The 17412-nt window shown below is 41.2% G+C and overlaps 1 protein-coding gene across 1 annotated transcript; it reads left to right on the plus strand.

The window, feature by feature from the left end:
- Nucleotides 1-504: 504 nt before the first annotated feature.
- LOC104407064 (contactin-associated protein-like 2) lies at nt 505-17011 on the plus strand (the record flags this gene model as incomplete). Its single annotated transcript, XM_010016243.1, has 3 exons — nt 505-735; nt 15015-15086; nt 16812-17011. Coding segments are annotated over 3 exons (503 nt in total), but the record flags the coding sequence as incomplete, so codon positions are not given.
- Between the last annotated feature and the right edge of the window lie 401 nt (nt 17012-17412).

Raw genomic sequence — 17412 nt, forward strand, 5'->3', positions numbered from 1 at the left:
TTACCTTTCAGTGCAGCACAGGGTGTAAAATGAGGCAGGGACACTCGGTCTCCTGGCAAGGAGACAGGAGAGGGATGGGAGTGAACAGGAGTTGTCTTGGCCCACTGAGAGGGGGCTACAGGGTGACCAAGGTGAAGCAGCACTTCAGCTGGGAGCAGAGACCCTGGCAATGACTGTCACACTGCCTCCTCTTTCACCACCTCTTATTGGGGAAACGATTTTTTTCCCCAGCCTTTTGTTCTCTGATGACTCCTTCACGCCAGTCTTTCATTTTAATGATAGCATAGCAGTGAAACCGAGTCACATCAAGGCCTGAAGGTTTCCAGCTTTAATCTGTAATGAAATGTAAAGAAACCTGGCAGGGTTTGACACATTCTCAGTCTCCTGAGAGAGGGACTTTGGAGCTGAGCTCTGGGAATCAAGTGTTCAGACCAACCGTGCTTCCCAAAGCAGTGAATTGTTTTGACTTATTTTATTGTATTTTTTCTCCTTCATTTCCCATAGAAATTGGGAAGATTGACCAAGATATATATAAATACAACACCCCAGGATTCACTGGCTGCCTATCGAGAGTACAGTTCAACCAGATTGCTCCACTCAAAGCAGCTCTGAGACCTACCAACGTCTCCTCTCACGTCCACATCCAAGGAGAATTGGTGGAATCCAACTGCGGAGCGTCTCCACTCACCATCCCACCAATGTCGGCCGCTACCGACCCCTGGCACTTAGACTCAGGTAAGGTGGGGTTCATGCCACATTAGCTCAGTGGAGCAGTTCAGAGAAGAAACACATCTTGCCTTCCTCTGTAAAAAAAACAAAACTGAGTGGATGTGATTGATAAATGACTGTAGGAAATGTAGGAAGTGCAAAGCTGGAATGAAGAGATTTGCCATCACTTGTAAATGCAGTTACAGGATATTTTCTTTGCCTTATTTTTAATATTCTGCTTTATTTTTCTTTTTCCTAAGTCTGACACTGTTTGAATGTTGAGTCTTGACCTAGCTGCTGTGGTAGCACTTTCTCTGTAGTATTGGGTATGTAGTCAGCAAAAAGTTGCAAGTACAGATAAAGAAGGTACAGTAGCATTTCTTATGCTGTATTCCTAATGAGTGTGTATATTGTGGTCATCTTCATACAAAAAAGGTAAATCTAATTTTAGGCATAAATATATTTATATAAAGTGCTGATTTGTTTTCTGAAATGTCTGTTTTCCTTAGGCTACGTGTAATGGGAAATCCCATTAGTCATGATGGCATTCATCTCATGCTGAAAATGCTGGAAAGCCAAAACAATTTGCAGATCCCAGCAATCTCAGTCTGCTTTGTAACTCATAGTCTCTGAAAATAGATGTCAGGTCAAACTGTAGAGGTTTGGGGTTTTTTTTCTTGCTTCTTGAGCATCAGGTAAATACTTAAAAAATCTGTTCCCTTTATATTTATAGGGTCAGGTGTACATTGACCCTTCTCTTGTCCTCGTTTTCATTTGTAGCAGTGTAAATTAGAACTTGTCCTGGCAGAGTTGATGTGTTTACAGTGGTATAAAATTAAAATGCTAGTGGAAGAACTTGATCTGTAATGATTTTGATACTGATTAGACTTTGCCTGTTGTGTTTGGGGATTCATCCATCTGCCAGTTTCTATATGAGAGGGGACAGATATATACAGCTTTCTTAGAAGTACGTGCCATGGTCATACCTTTTGATTTTGGATATTATTTTTTCTTGCATTGTCAAGGAACTCCTTGCAGTATTTTCTTTTAGCTCCTCAGTAGAAAAATAGGGCAGATGTTTGTAACTAGAGACAAGTATTCCAGGGCTGAGTGTCCCAAACATTGATACAAGCAGTGTTGTGCTCTAAAACTTGTCATTCCCTCCCTGCTGCTGTGCCATTTTAAGATTTCAGTACGTCTCTTCCTGTTTATAACATGCAATCTGCTACTTGAATTTTTTAATCACAATTAGTAGTCCCTTTCTTCTCTGAAATTATTAGGCCAGTTTGTACCTGAAGGTTACGTTCTGTGCTCCTCTTTCTATAAAAGCACATTTCCTGAAGCCTCACTGGCTCATGTCTTTAAAAAGTGGGCCATAAACTTAAGGATGCACTGCTGCTATGAATCTTGTGCAGCTAATGGGTTTTGCTTATTACTTTTGGTTGGTTTCTTCTTCCTACAATTAATTTGACTGCAAGCTAGTAAAAGACTATGGTGGGATTTACTCAAGATACTTAAACTGTTCCTTATGGCTACGGGTGTTAAAACAAGGAGATCCTGTTTGTCCTTGCCAAGTCCTACTACGCTTGTCCTTGTATTGGCTCAGTGATGTCCTGGAAACTTGCTCAGCAGAATTCAACTTTATTGACCTGACAGATTACAAACTTACACATTTCCTTCTGGATTAATTGTAGTACTCGGTCATGGAGCCAGCATGGAGATATCAAAACATATAGCATGCAGTTAGGTTGGCTCAAACTGTCTGTTAACTTCCACCCAGAAAATAGATCTCACTGTACGCTAGTAACCTTGCACACAGATGATCTTGGTGACTGGTAAATGAAAGTGTTTGGGTTTCGTGTCAGTTTGCATTAGCACATGAGCAGGTTTCACTGCAGACTCCTTTTTCTTTTTTTATGTTTCCTAAATTCCAAAAGAATATTTTCTAACACACATTGTGTTGAAGTAGAAAATTGGAAAAATCAGAGGTGTAAGTAATGGTTCCCATTGGCTTCAGAGTTGGAATTGACTCAGTACTCTCAGTGTGAATTTACTCCTTCACTAAACCAGCTGAAGGGGTGAAGACAAAAAGCTTTATTGAAATGCACAGAAACCCTTGTAGAGGTGCTAAAGCAAAAAGCACACACACTTTGCCACAAAGAAATGGTTGCAAAGAACATGGCTTTGAAAGCAGCAGTTACTGTGTACTGGGTTTCTCATTTCAAACGTGCTTTTATCTGTAGTTTTACTGTTCTGTCAGCTATTTAAATTGAGGATGGCTGGCTTGTAGTGAAAAGAAAAAATCAGAAAAATTTTGTGGCAAGCATCATATGGTTTAAATCTCTTTCAGTGACATACTCTGCATTCATCCTCATTCGTATTTTGAGTTAAGTGTAGATTTGTAGCTTTGTTCTCAAATACTTTGGAATTGAATGTTGAGGATTGACAAATGTTGTAGGAGAGGATCAAAGATAAGTGTCTAAACAGGACAGATACACCAGGTGCATCATACAGCAGATGGAATGATCCTTTCACCTCTAAACTGCAGTGTTGGTCAGACCTTAAGAGTAATTACCAGATGTTAAGCAGGTTCTGCCTGACAGGTGAGCTGCATGAAATGTTTGCCTTAAACTCTTCTATGTAGTTGCTGTGTGGACATCTACTGGCTGCATAACATTTTGGATGCCCTAGCAGAGAGGCTAATGGGAAAACCATAAAGACAAACAGCAGTCATTTGCAGTTGACCCTTAGAGACAGCTCAGGGTTTTATCAACAAGAAACCTTGTGGATTTGCTCCCCACACATACAGGCCATACAGCTGCTTGATTCATTGTCTTGCACTTTCTGTTAGCCTTGAATACACACATATGTCATATTTACAATTTTAGTTCTTTTTAAACGTCTTTATCATTGTGAAAATGACACTTCCCTCCCTCCCCAGCCCTGGCTGGCATATTGCCATGCTACCAGGCCATTATCTTAAACCATAGTCTTGTTCAGCTTGTGAGTATTTTTATAATGCATAGTCTTTTCCTGTTGCTATGGTGATCCTTTTTTGGTGGTGATGAAGCAGGGATTCAACAAGTCATTCTTTTCTAGAATATGACTCTCTGTGATTTAAAACAAAAGTCAATAATCAAACCCAAGCAGATCATCAATATAGTTCTCTTCCTGTGTTTTCCTCCTGTCTGTATTATCTCAGTTCATGTCAGACAATCAAATTTGCCGTGGTTAAATCAAAAGGAATGTAGAAAGGACACAAAAAAGAGCCTGATCAATGACCATAGTATTTAAAAATTCCATGTCCTACCTTTACACGTTGTCTAAACCCAGCAAATTGCCTGTCTGGCATACATTCCACAACAGAAGTTATAATTGCTTGCCTTCAGCTATATTAGCGTGCATTTTCATACATATTACTGTAGCACATGTACAAACAAAAAAGCTAATCAGCAAGATTTTTTTAATATCTCTCTGTTCAAATGAGCTAAGATGCATTTCACTGCTAATTGACACTTTGCTCATTGTAGAGAAGCAAACAAAAGCCCAAACAGATTATTATGCGTGTAGTAAATAAACCCCCACACCTAAATTGCCTTGTACTTAAAAGCAGAAGATGCATGTTATTGGGGTGGGGTAAATATTCACTTCCAAACTTTTCTTATTCATATAAAAAGAATAAAAGAAATATACTACATTGTATGTCCCTCTCCATCTGAAGTAAAATGTGCTTCAGCTTGCCAAACTACCCGATTTTGAATTCAGTAGAAGCAGGAGATACCAGAAGAGGCAGGGTAAATACAGCAGTCAAGAAACCATACTTTAGCACCTTTCAGCTGCCATGGCACTATGTAGCTGCAAGATGCATTTATTCAGAGTATGAACAGAATGGCATCTACAGTATTTAAATCAGGATTTAGTTAAACCCATATTAGCTGCAACATACTAAGAATTAAATGGAGCAGGATTAAATGCTATGTCTGCAATGTTCTTCCAAGTGGTGTGACTTTTTTCTGACTGTGCGTATTTAAACCCGAAAAGCTCTTTATTTTTGTAGAAGGTGAAAGGCCTTGTCTTTTAAGAATCAACAACTTCCTTTGAAAGCTATATTGAGCATGTCTGGCAAAAATATTGTATGAAGACATATACCACTGTCATCAAGATTAAAACGGCTGCCTGCAGGATTAACTCCCTTTTTGTTACCAATTCATCCCTCTTCCTTTAACAAGTGATGGCAGGAGAGGAAAGCAGGTGAGCTGAATACAGGCTATATGATCCATGCTTATCTAATTGGCCAACTAATTATCTTTGTTAAGCTAAAGACAGCAGTCGATTTCTGGACCAAGACAAAGTGTCACCCATGTGTTAGTGGTGACAGTGCTGAAGGTCACCTTCCGGATTGTTGGGTTGCCATCCTACCCTCTGACCACTGATACTGACATCCCAGAGGGCAGAGAGTGGCAGCATCTGAGGAGAAGCTGAGTCAGACGTGCACTGGTACAAATGCGGCTAGAGAGACAGATGGAAATAGCTCTTGACCTTGTCAAGGGCTTGTTACAAACAGCGCAGTGGGAAGGAAGGATCAAAGGCATTACTTGCTGGAGGGGAGGGATTCAGCCCTCAAAGTGGTCTTAGGTTACAGACACAGCAACAAAATGGTCTTCTCCAGACACTGAAAGAGTCCTGTACACACCAGTGAATCCAACAGCAGGAGTGTTAAAGTCAATGGTAAGATGTGATGCAGCACTCATTGTCTCCTCTAAGGGACTGCAGGGGAGCAGGGTCACTTCTACGGGCTTCCCGCCAGGGGTAAGTGCATCCGGGCAGGAAACAGCGAAGAGGTGCATCGCTTTTTTGTTCGTGGTGCAGCCTTACACATCTAAATTTGATCTAGCTGCTGGCAAAATTAGAAACGGATGTGAAGGTAGTTGCTAGAATAAAATGACACTCCTCCTGGTTCAAGATTGCAAGAAGGGTTAGTTACCTCTCCTACAGTCAGGGGATGCCAGATTCTCTCTTTGAAATTATTGATCACTTGATGTAGTTGGGGGGTTTTTAATTAACATAATTAACAATGGGAGGCTCTTTGTCTGCCAGTGAGCTAGTTTAACAGTCATACTCACTATACAAGAGACAGAAGATGCGCTTGCAGCTTCCCCTGCAGGCCAGCAGATTCTTCCACTGCCACATTTTGGTGTATTTCTGAGATGATTTCCCCTGCTGAGAGTCACCAGCATTCATCCCCTGTCCTCCCAGTATAAATATTGTCTCAGAAGTCCATGAGTTGTTTTCAAACAGGAAGGTAGCTCTTTTTTTTAAGACAGTTGGGGATTATTCAAGCAGCAACTCACAGCTCAGTTTCTAAGCACTGAGTGCTTCTTGCAGGCAAGAAGGCAAGTGGTAAACACTGAGATGCAACAGTTTCTATTTTTCTCCTCCCCATCCAGCAGCTAACTAGGAAGAGCATCTGTCTGAAATTTGGCACAATCAGTGCACCATCCTTAAAGGGCTTAATTATGGTCCTTGAATTACTGTAAATCTCTCTATTGATTGGGAATAAAAACGCCTCCCTCAGTGTCATCTAGTTCCTTCACACAATTATGCACAGCTTTCTCTTATCTGTAAGAGTATATAATTTCAGTGTGAAATTTCTGACACTCTGTCTAGTGTTTCAGACAACTGACAGGCTGCCAAGCTTGTAAATTCTTCTGGCATTCATTGAGAGAGCAGCATTGTAGCTATTTCATAAGCAGTGATTTGAATGTTAATGCTGCTACCTAATGCCAAGACAAGAAGGTAGTGATATTAATAAAAGAATGTTTTCTATCCTCTGCAAAGACCATATTTTTTCCAGAGGTACTAACTTTAACAAGGAGCATAGGGGTGGTGTAAATTAGGGGAGGAAAAAAAGCTAGATTAGAGAAGGAAGCATTTAGATACCTGAGCACTTTAGGTTCGCCTTCTTTTTCCTTTCCTTAGGCTGAAGAACATTTCAATCCCTGTGTAAGAGGTTCCTCTAGACTACAGTCAGGTCATTACAGCTATTGAAGTCTGTTTTAGATTTAAACTCTCCAGTCTGACCCATTCCTCATCCCCAATCCAAGTTTTTCAAAAGTGTAGGAACACGGAAGGTACAGAACCTGACCTTGTTGTTCATACCCTTCTATAAGAAGCCTTTTCTTCCAATGACCTCATTAATATAGTCCTTTTTTTTTTTCTTCTCCTATTTTGTAGGTGTCATAAATTTTTAGGCTTGTTTGGTGTTGGTGTTTGTTAGCTTGGATTTCTTATTTCTGCCCTTTTTTGTCCCTTTCAAGTATTCCCTGTGGGTCCATTATCAGCGATTAGCTATATACAGCAAGGCTTTGACCAGCACTTAACTCTACTGTTCCTTTGAGAGCACAGAAGTGTTTTGTATTCTACATTAATTATAAAAGGAAGTATTTGTTTGTCTTCCTTAACAGGTGAAATGTAAGTGCTGTTCATAAAATTTTCGTGAAAGTGAAAGCTTAGGCTGGCATGAATAATACACGAGTAGTTCTTGTCTGGAGTCACAGTGAGACCCAGTGTCAGGAATTAAAAGATGGATGAGTTTAGGTCTTTGATAGATGGGGGTGCTCTAACGTGCTGCAGATCAGTTGGAAATGTGGCAGGACAAATGTTTAGAATCCTAATTCTGAGACAGAACTTGCTGAAGTTCAAGCTGCAGTTTAAACACAGTCCAAAAGTAATCCTAAATGTCTGCTCTCCTTTTAAAATAAGGAATAAAATTCTGTAGTATACAAGTACCAGTTACTAAATAGAGAAAGTGTTCTGGTCTTGCCTTCCCATTACTTTGTACATTTACTTGCTTGTGTGCAAAAGAAAGCATAAAACTTACTATTGGGAAATGACCATACAAAGGGGGGAGCAGGGGAGAATTGCCTAACCCATTGCAACACACAGTGCAGGAATGTTTCCCCTGATTCATAGTTCATCCAGGACTGATTTGGGGGAGTTAAAGCTGCAAGAATGGGTCTCCTAATAAGGCAGAAGTTTTTCTGTCCTTATGCTAAGAAGATTGTTTTTAAGACCAATAGAAAGACTGTTGTACCACTCTCTGAGATCAAGCCATTCATAAAATACCATTTCCTCCTCTCCTTAAGAGTATGGACAACAAAATTTGCCTGTAGAAGGAAATTAAGGGCTAATAACCCAGCCGATTCAGAAACAACCATCTTGACTGATTGGCTTGTCACCTCTTGTGTCTAGTGTTGACAACTTGCATTGTCCCAGTTCATTGACCATGGAGCATTCAGGGAATTTTTCCCAATGCTGTCATTGTCCGTTGCTGGCATTTCTGTTGTTCACTCCAACACCTCTTTCTTCTATAATCCCCACTTATTTTCCCACACTGTCCCCTGAGTTTGCCTTCAGAAGGGCTGTTCAGAGGACACTGTTTCTATTAAACCATCATTTCAGAGGATGTTTTAATTTATACTCATTTCACATTGGACTATAAAGACACGGTTGGAGAGCCTTCACACCAAGAATGTGAAAACACAGGGTTTGTACAGAACTCACCAGCAGCTGTCAGTAAAAGCACTTGAAAATCAGTGAAAAATTCACAGAAGAAAAATACAGCCCTTTGAAATCTTTTTGATCTAACAGAACTTACCTGACAAAACTTAGTTTAAATAATTGGTCTGAATAGCACCAGTGTTGGAGCAATGGTGTTGGAGGGCTTTTTTGTCATTGATGATGGGGTTTGGGTTTTTTTGCTTTATCCTCCCCGCCAAGAAGGTTCCGTAGGATTGAAGAAATGAATGGATTTTATCATGTCAAAATAATCTGTATTACTGGAGACAGAGAGAAAAAGATGACAAATTTAATGTGAAAAGCCCTGGTTTTTCCTCTAAGCTGCATGTTTCTTCTGGTAGCTTCAGAATTGCTGTGGCTGTGTACTTTTCCCAATGTCCTGTAACCCACATAAAAGAAATCAAGTCTGTGACAGTGAAGACTTCTATTTACATAAAGACAGAAAAGTGGTTCATATTAGGGATATACTTGTAACCTTCTAACACTGCAGTTAAGGCATCACTAAAAATTCAGGAAGTAATGATTGACCCCATATAGCACATTTGAACAAAAATTACCTTTTCCAAGCAATATGGTTAAAATACTTTTTAGATATTTTGTGGTTTATTAAGTGTGGGGATTTCTTTTAATCTGAAAGTGCTTAATATTAAAAATAACTTCAGCCAAATTCTCAGTTTTATACTTAAGCTAATACCAGTGGGACTTTTAAGTAAACTCTTAACAGAGTTAACAGAAATTAATATTAAGGAGTCCTCTCTCAGAATCTGCTCTAAAATACCCAGAAAAGGGGGAATAGGGAGAGTTTCCCTCTTTTCTCTGTTCTCAGTTTGGAGAAGTAGGAGAAAAAATATGTATTAATTTAAAAAAAGGAAGAAAAAAAGAAAATACAGGACTTTAAATACAGAATTTGCCCTGGCAGCATAAAATGACACAGTATTTTTAATACTGCTTCAGATTTTTTCCTTCTTTTTTTGAATTGCTGTAGTTTACTACATGGGAGCTCTTCACAGAGCCACATTCAGGAGGGAGCACTGGGTGGGATCAGCATGAGCAGTGGCATGAGCAAGAAAGGGCAACTGGTGTCTACAGGCTGTGATGTTCCCCTTTGATGTAGGCTGTGTAATGGAGTTGTTTACTCCTGCTCCATCATTCCTGTGCATGTGTTTAGAGTTTTCTTTGTAATCCAGTCCCTTCAGGAAAGGGAATGCGACTGTGAGTGCACATTATTAGTTTCTACTATCAAGAGTCAAGCAATTAGTTTCTGTACTTACAGTCTGTAATAAGGAGTGCTCTGTGATTTCAAACTGTAGCAGTACAGTCCCACCTGACCAGCAGAGCTGACATAATTTGACCAAACAGGGCCAGAAGAGCTTGTTCTTGTTTTCCTCTGTGTTATGGTCCTGAGGAGACATAAATTAGTGAATGGATCTAGCGTCCAACACATTCCCAAAATCCTAAGGTGTCAGTGAGTGTTTGTGCTCTTTGCAAGCTCAGTTCCTGGCTGCAAAATAGAATTAGGAAGAAGGAGTATGGCTCACATCTTTGCTTTTACTTTGTTCTCTCACTGTTCTACTTTTAATCAAGGTCTTGATTGATGGCTCTTTTATATACCTTGTGATCACCAGATCCAGTTGTTCTGGTTGCTTCTTTAGTTCATATTTATGTGAAAACCCAACTGGTCTTAGCAGTAAGAGAATACCTCTCAAAACTGTGGACGTCTGTAAATCTGAAAGGTCACAGCAGCCTTGTAACATGTTAGTTTTAGGTTGAACAAACTCAGTTTCCAGCACTTCACACGTTTCATCCACTGTTTGGTTTAGTACTGTGATCGCTCCCACCCTACCTTTTTTAGAGCAAATCTGAATTCTATCTATCTTCCTTTGTAGCATGGTGTATTTTAACTAAAACTTGCACACTCAGTAAAAAAGTTCAGTTTGAAATTGCTGCCAACATCTCTCTAGTTGAGAAGTCTCCCGGTTTGGGTTTGGGTTTGGGTTCCCCCTTGCCTTTACTGAATAGCCTTTTGCTCATTTCTCTGCCCACACCCACATTCTGGACTACTTTTCTACTTTAACAAGGTCGTTTTGCATTTCAATTTTGTGAATTTGCAAAAGGCTTTTATGTGGGATCCATTGTAAAAACTCTCCCTCTGAAAATGACAGATACAGAATCACGCCTACTCTAATGAAGCAAAATTATCATTCACTCTATTAAATCAACCACATCTGTCATCTTTAACAACTAATCCTAATTATGGGCTGTTTATCCAGCCCCATCTCCCCTTTCCAGTCAGTGAGAGCTTCTGTATTGCAGCTTGCTGTGGCAATGACCATGCTGAGCGTGCCAGGTGACGGTGCATCTCCTTCCACACTTCTGTGGTCATCTGAAATTTCAGATGTCATTAAAATGGTGGCCAAAGCATGGATTTTTCCTGCAGTCAGTCTTTCATTAGCCTGTTAGGCACTACAAAGTTTCTTTAACCCCATTAATCACAAGATTAATAACAGAAAGTTGAAAAGGGCAAAACGTAAGTTCAGACTCTGTAGACTTACTCTGTAGTTATTGGAAGTATGGCCTTATAAACAGGAGCCCATGAAAGAGAAAGCAAAGCATGCTCTCTCCTTTTATGTATGTTGGCTTCAGGATGATGCTGTTCAAAGCAAACTCTACTGCCTGCTGTGGGAAGACAGAGTGCAAAGAACAGCGTTGCCCATCTTGGATCCTGGAAGGGAAGCAGATGAGTGGTGTTCATAAGCCACAGATGAGCTTAGCGTTTCCTGGTACAGTTCATTCTGTCCCTACACTAGCTGTAGGTTTTAGGAAAGTGCCTTTGGTGTGTCCTGACAGCAGACTGATGGCTCTGTGCCACAGCTGCGTGAGCAGAGGATTACAGGGCACTGGCAGCATGTCTCTTGGGCCAATATGTAGCTGTTTTCTAGGATAGATTGTAAAGCTCTTTGTTCTTCATGTTTTGATTCACACAAGTGAGACCCTGTCTGCCCAGAGAAACCTAGGGAAGATTCAGAAAAAGCTCCTAAAGTAAAGTACCTTTCCAGTATAGTCCCCAAACCAGATGGGAATTAGCTGTTTAAAAGCAACCTTTTAGACCCAAGTAATAAAGGAAAGCTGAATAGCACTAATTGTGGCTTCAGCTAACAATTAGGCAGTACGGTATGTAGGCCAAAACTCCTGCAGTATCCTCCCACACCCACCTTAAGATACATTCACAATGCAGAGGGGGTTTGCAGGGTAACTACATAGAGTAACTGCAGCTCCCTGGCACCTATTTACTGTGGGCAAGTTATGATTTGAAGCTGTCGAGCAAGAGGGTTTGCTCAGTCGAGTTAATGTCACAGTGGTAATGGAAGAACGTGAACAGTAAAGAGGCGTTCCCAGCTGTGACAGAGAATTGAAAGCACACACATGCCCATTAGCAACTCACCTTGTACTTCATCTGCATATTATAGCCATAGGAGCTAGTTATTACACGACTGTGATTTAGATTCCCTTGAAACATGAGAGTTGCTAATAAAAATATTAATTTTACCTGGCCAGTCATTGTAAAACATACTAGGATTTATTCTTTACAACCTGTGAACAGCACTCTATAGTCTTCTGTGCTTTTACCAGAGCATCAGTATTATTGTTGCCCCTTTGTTAGCCTGCTCTGACATGTTCTTTCCTTGTTTAGTTCCTGAATTTCAGCAGCAATAGAAGAAAGAATCTCTTTAGTTGTCTTCTTGACAAAGTTGCTTAAAATTGCCAAGGAATATGACCATAGTATGCTCAGAGATGAATTGCCATATGAAATGCCTGCACGTGGTGCCTGTTGGTGACAGTACTCTGTTGTTAAGCTCACCTTGGAGGATCAAGGAATGTGCCCTCATACATTCTCTTTTGCCTAATTGCTGTGGCAGGAGTTAACCTTTTGCAGTTCTTAGATCTCTGATCTGTAGCTACTTCTGATCATTTGAGAAGCTACTGCTGGCAAGGAGAATTTCAAGGAAACTTCCACCTGCAAAAGAAAGTAATGGGTTCTTTTCTTCCTCCTTTATCCATCTGTAGTAATACATTCAGTAAAAACCTGGTGTAGACACTTCTGCAGCAAAAGATATTTGGCTGAGATTTTAGATACAGTTTTTCAGTCAAAAAAACCAAACCCCACAATATAAAAGCACATCTCCTGTAATAGAACAGGAATTCATGAATTATTGAGATAATATCTGCCAACACTGCTGTAGGTGCTTTAAAAAGAAGGTTCATGAATGTCTTCAGCTCTATTTGCACTACAGCACTCCAGGTTCACCAGCAGTTGCAGCAGGGCACAACTTGTACAATCTGAGGGTGAACTATTGTTGAAATAGTTGTCCCCTGCCCTAAAACACATATTGCTGTTTCCTTTTCGTCAGAAATGAGAGTCTCAGAGAGGGTCACAACTGCTTGTTGATCCAATGGACATCTCCTGAGCGTGTCTGATGACTAGATGCACTGCAAAGCAGCTTTGGACAGAGGCATTTGATCCAGTCCTAGCAGCAGCTCTCAGACAAGATCAAGGATGTAGCTTCGCACCATGCCTCATGTTTTTCATTATCCTGTGGTATACCTCAGTGGCTGCTGAACATCACAAGCCGTGGTCTTCCATCTGCCAGGAATCCCTTGTGGCATGGCCGTTGTGATGTGGCAGCTCGGGAGGGATCACACTGCGAAGAACAGCAGCTTTCCTCTTTCTTCACACTCCACTAGTGCCGTGGTCCTTGAAATAACCTTTTAAAACAAGATAAAATACACTGTTCAGTTATAAGGGAAGGGAGAACCATGACCACTGCTGGGTTTAAGCTTTCTTGTGTGAGGACACAGGAGAACAAACCAAGTGGCAAGTGATTGAACTTCTTAACTGCCTGTGGTGCTGCTCCTATGGCAAGAGGCCTCTTTGTTTTATAAGGGCAGAGAGCAATTCCTTGCAGTTTGGCAAATTGATGCTTCTACATAGTGTTATTTGGCTTTAGAATTTTCCTTGAGGGAGTGCAGGTTTAAAATTAGGGTTCGTTTTCCCACTGCTCGCCCTGCAAGGATAATGTGTGCCAAAATGTCTCTGTAGGAAACATTCATGGTCCTGCACAGTAAGGTTCTTCTTTGGAGCAAAATCCACTGATACAGAATCAGGTATTTGTTTATATCTTTCACATTTTTTAGCCCAGTTTGCTTCAGAGAGGTGCAGAAATGCTGTTTTCAGAAGCCAGAGCACCAACAAATGTCAAAGGCCCAAATGCTGCTGGCAAAAGCTGCTGGCCAGGCCCCCTGCCCTGAGCCCTGAGAAACGCTCTCTTGTTTGTCCCACAGGCGACCAGCCAAAAGCTAGCTGCTCAACACACAGCTGGTTCAGCTCTCCCCCAGAGTAGGCACACAGGAGGCTACTCTAGCCCCAAACCTCTTTTCAGGCCACGTGGCGAGCTGAAGCCATTCATTCTTTTGTGCAGCTGCTTTGTGATACAAAAGGAACCTTATTATGGATTTTACTCCACGCTAATGGCAGGCCAGTTGAGTTCTCTTAGCCAGTCTTGGGGTATAGTGAATGCACCACTGGTCTGTAAAGGCAACTTATTAATATCACCTAATCCATCAAGTAAGGAAAACACAGCTGGGTTTTAACTACTGACCTAAGAAGTAATTCATATCCTTGATTATTTTAACTGTCCCCAGTTAAGTACTTTTAACAACATTTTCTCTATCTCAAAGTCAGTGCCCTGCTTGAGTGGCAAAGAAGGGAATGGCTGCAACCACTCACTTAGGTCCCTGGGCTTGCTTAGTCACTGCAGTGACTAGTTGCTATGTCTTGACTATAAAGAAAATGCTGATGATAGGTTTAATTGATGAGATTGCCTTTGAAAAGTCTCTGTGATGTTTTCTGGAGGTTAAAGCCAAGACTGCCATCCAAACTCTACTTCAGACCCATACAGATTCCTTCATCCAGCTCTGCTGCAAGGAGGCTCTCCTTTCTCGGAGGATGAGTGCTGTTTCTTCTCCTCCTCTGTCTGCTGGAGGCTCTCCTCTCCCGAGGGCTCCTCTGCCTGCTATGTCTCAGCTCCTCCAACTCACAGTCTTGCACCTCAGCTCCAGCAGTGGCTCAGCAGATACAGTGGGCTTTCTCCTAGAGTAGCAAAGGTGCTGGCACGTGCTTCTTTGGGTAACTGCTCTATGGCTCTGACCAACAGCAAATGCAGTTCCTCGCTTGCTTTGGGCTGTGCAGCAGCAAAAGGGATGGCAGTTTTTCTTTCAAAGAGCTTGCAGTTGTAGGCAGTGGTGGTCACAAAATCCTGGAAGCTTATGAAGCCTTTCATGGATAGCATGGATAGTTACAAAGGCAAAAATCTCTTTAACGGTATGTGTGATCACATGCTTTTGAAAGAAAGGGATTTGTTTGGTTTCATGCTGAAGAAGCTTACTGAATTTGTGTTAGCAGAGAGACAAAATGACCTCCTGTATTAACAGCAATGCTTACTGAGAGTACCTCCTTTATATTAATTTTAGTTTTCCTAAGAGGAAGAAGCAAGAAGTGCAGAGAGATTAGAAAATAGTGAAAGATTTTTTTAATTTTCTTCTTATTTAGATAAATATCTAGGGATCACAGTTTTCTTTAAATTGTATCTGGGGATGTTGGATGTATTTCTGAACTAGTGTGTGAAGTTTCACTGCTATTACAACTTGAATCTTTAATTCCCTATTTACAGCCAGTGCTGATTTCCCATACAACGGTCAAGCTATAGGAGATGGAGTTAACAGGAACTCTGCCATTATTGGAGGTAGGAGAACCACTTACTTTTCTGAGATACTTTGCAGTATGACTGTGGCAGCTGAACTGCGGTTGGTAACATATTCAAGCTATTTGCTAAGAGTGGGAAAACTACGCCTGAACAACATTAAGTAGGAATTTTGTAAGTCCATTCAGGCACATTGTCATAACGAAACGGTTTGTTCTCATTTAGTTTGTCCCCTCAGTTTCAGTTTTAAGCAAATCAAAGTACTGATACTCATAATCCACATTTTAAGCATCTATGTTGGGAGCTATTTTGCAGTAGTTAAGTTAATGGAGTAGTTAATTTGTATGAAATGGCAAGAACACTTTTCCAGTTACAGGAGATTGAACATGAATCTATGTCAAACATTATTTGCTCCACCCTTGACAAAAATCCTGCCTTGTGTTTTAGGGGCCAAGTTCTGCTGTAACTTACGTGCTGGAGAGTCCCATTCAGTGTGATAGGTGATGTTAAGTAATACCAGACTGGAACCTTGAATTAGCATTCCACTGAAGATATTCTGGCCAGCTGCCTCCTACTTAATTCCATGCACGCATGCAATTTTCTCTGCCCTGTCCCATAGGATGGAAGTGTTGCTCCATAACTCTCCTGGGAGAACTTTGCCACTGCATCTAATTCTGAAGGCATATAAAAAAACAATTGTAAAGATCAGCCCAATAGTTCTGAGTCAGTTCTAAATGCATATAAAATGACATACTGGTGGTGGATTTTGTCATGTAAAGCAACACTGAGTATAGCAGTACATGCAGTCTAATGTTCTTGTTTCTTTTCCATAGCCCCTTCAGGGGTCTGTTCCCATATCCAGGTTCAAGATTAGTTGCTGTAGTTTTGATTTCCTATGCTATTTTTTCCTTTTTAATTATACATCTTATCACTACTTTAAACTTTTCTTTAATACTAGAGGATAGCATTGCATTCCTCAGAATAATTCAGGGCATACTTGAACAGCCTGGCTGTCCAATTCATCATTTAACAAAAGTTTAATGACAGAATTCTGGCTGATAACAGGAGTTTTTTTAACCTGAAAATTGTATGTCTTCATCCTGGAGTATCTTCATGCCTGTAGAGAAGGGGCCAGAAATAAACAGTGCTGTTTTACCACATAGTTACTTACGCCTAAGAGGGTAAGATATATGAGACTTCTCTGTAACAGGGCTGAATCCCTAATAGATCACTGCAGAAGGAGCAATTAACGATAAGTCTGATGATAAACCAGTTACATCTGTAATTATGTGGAGCCAGTGCCTAGTGGGTGGAGTGAGCCAACAGTGAGTCAAGCAAATTTTCAAGGACATGTTGAGGAGCTATGATAGATCTATGTGACCATTGTCTGGAAAGCGTACATCAGTGACTCCATCCTCAAAGAGCTGCCCAGGCCTTGACATGTCAACAGTTTCACCCCTATGCTCTGGGAGTACTTGGCACACTCTTCCTCGTGGTCAGGAAGCTCACCTCTGTAAGAAGGTATTAGTGTTGAAGCTGGAATTAATGTTTTGAAGTGAAAGTCACTAGCAGACTCCTTCCAGTGACATTTTGTACATCACAAAAACTATATGTCAGCATTAGAGCAGTGGGAACCAAGCAGCTGTGGTGATGTTTAACTGCCCAGGTAGCTTCAGCTCAGCTTGGAGTTGTGGGACTCTTTCTTTGTGTCAAACCCTGTTGGTGTTCTCCTCACTAGTGACATGTTTTCTTTCCTCATCTGTGTAGGTGTCATCGCAGTGGTGATCTTCACCATCCTCTGCACCTTGGTGTTCCTCATCCGCTACATGTTCCGCCACAAGGGAACCTACCACACCAACGAGGCCAAAGGGGCAGAGTCAGCCGAGAGCGCCGATGCTGCCATCATGAACAATGACCCCAACTTCACGGAGACCATCGACGAGAGCAAGAAGGAATGGCTTATCTAAGCGCAGGGGGACGGGGCCTGGGGTGGGATACGAGCTGGGCCAGGGTGGGACTGGGATGACTCTTGCAGTGGGGAGAGAACACTGTGCATCAGACGCTTGAGCACACGTGCGGTAAAAAGATCAGCACAACTGGAGGAGCAAGTGACAGGAAAATACCACTGAGACTGGAGGAAAAAACCAGAATATCTCAAGCATTTAAGAAAAAATACTTTTTCATATTTATTTACGGTGAATTGCCCCTTCCATATCCGAACAACTACAACAAAGAGCAGTTTTGCAGCTTCAGCATTGGTTACAGTTTGGAGTAATACCTGTCTGTTTCTGTGTGTGTTTAGAGGTGTTCTGGATACCCGCGGCGAGCAACGGGGCTGGTTTTTTACATTTTGTAAGAGCTGTTTCAG

The sequence above is a fragment of the Nestor notabilis genome, unplaced genomic scaffold, assembly GCF_000696875.1.
Source record: "Nestor notabilis isolate BGI_N333 unplaced genomic scaffold, ASM69687v1 scaffold3706, whole genome shotgun sequence".
Classification (NCBI taxonomy): domain Eukaryota; kingdom Metazoa; phylum Chordata; class Aves; order Psittaciformes; family Psittacidae; genus Nestor; species Nestor notabilis.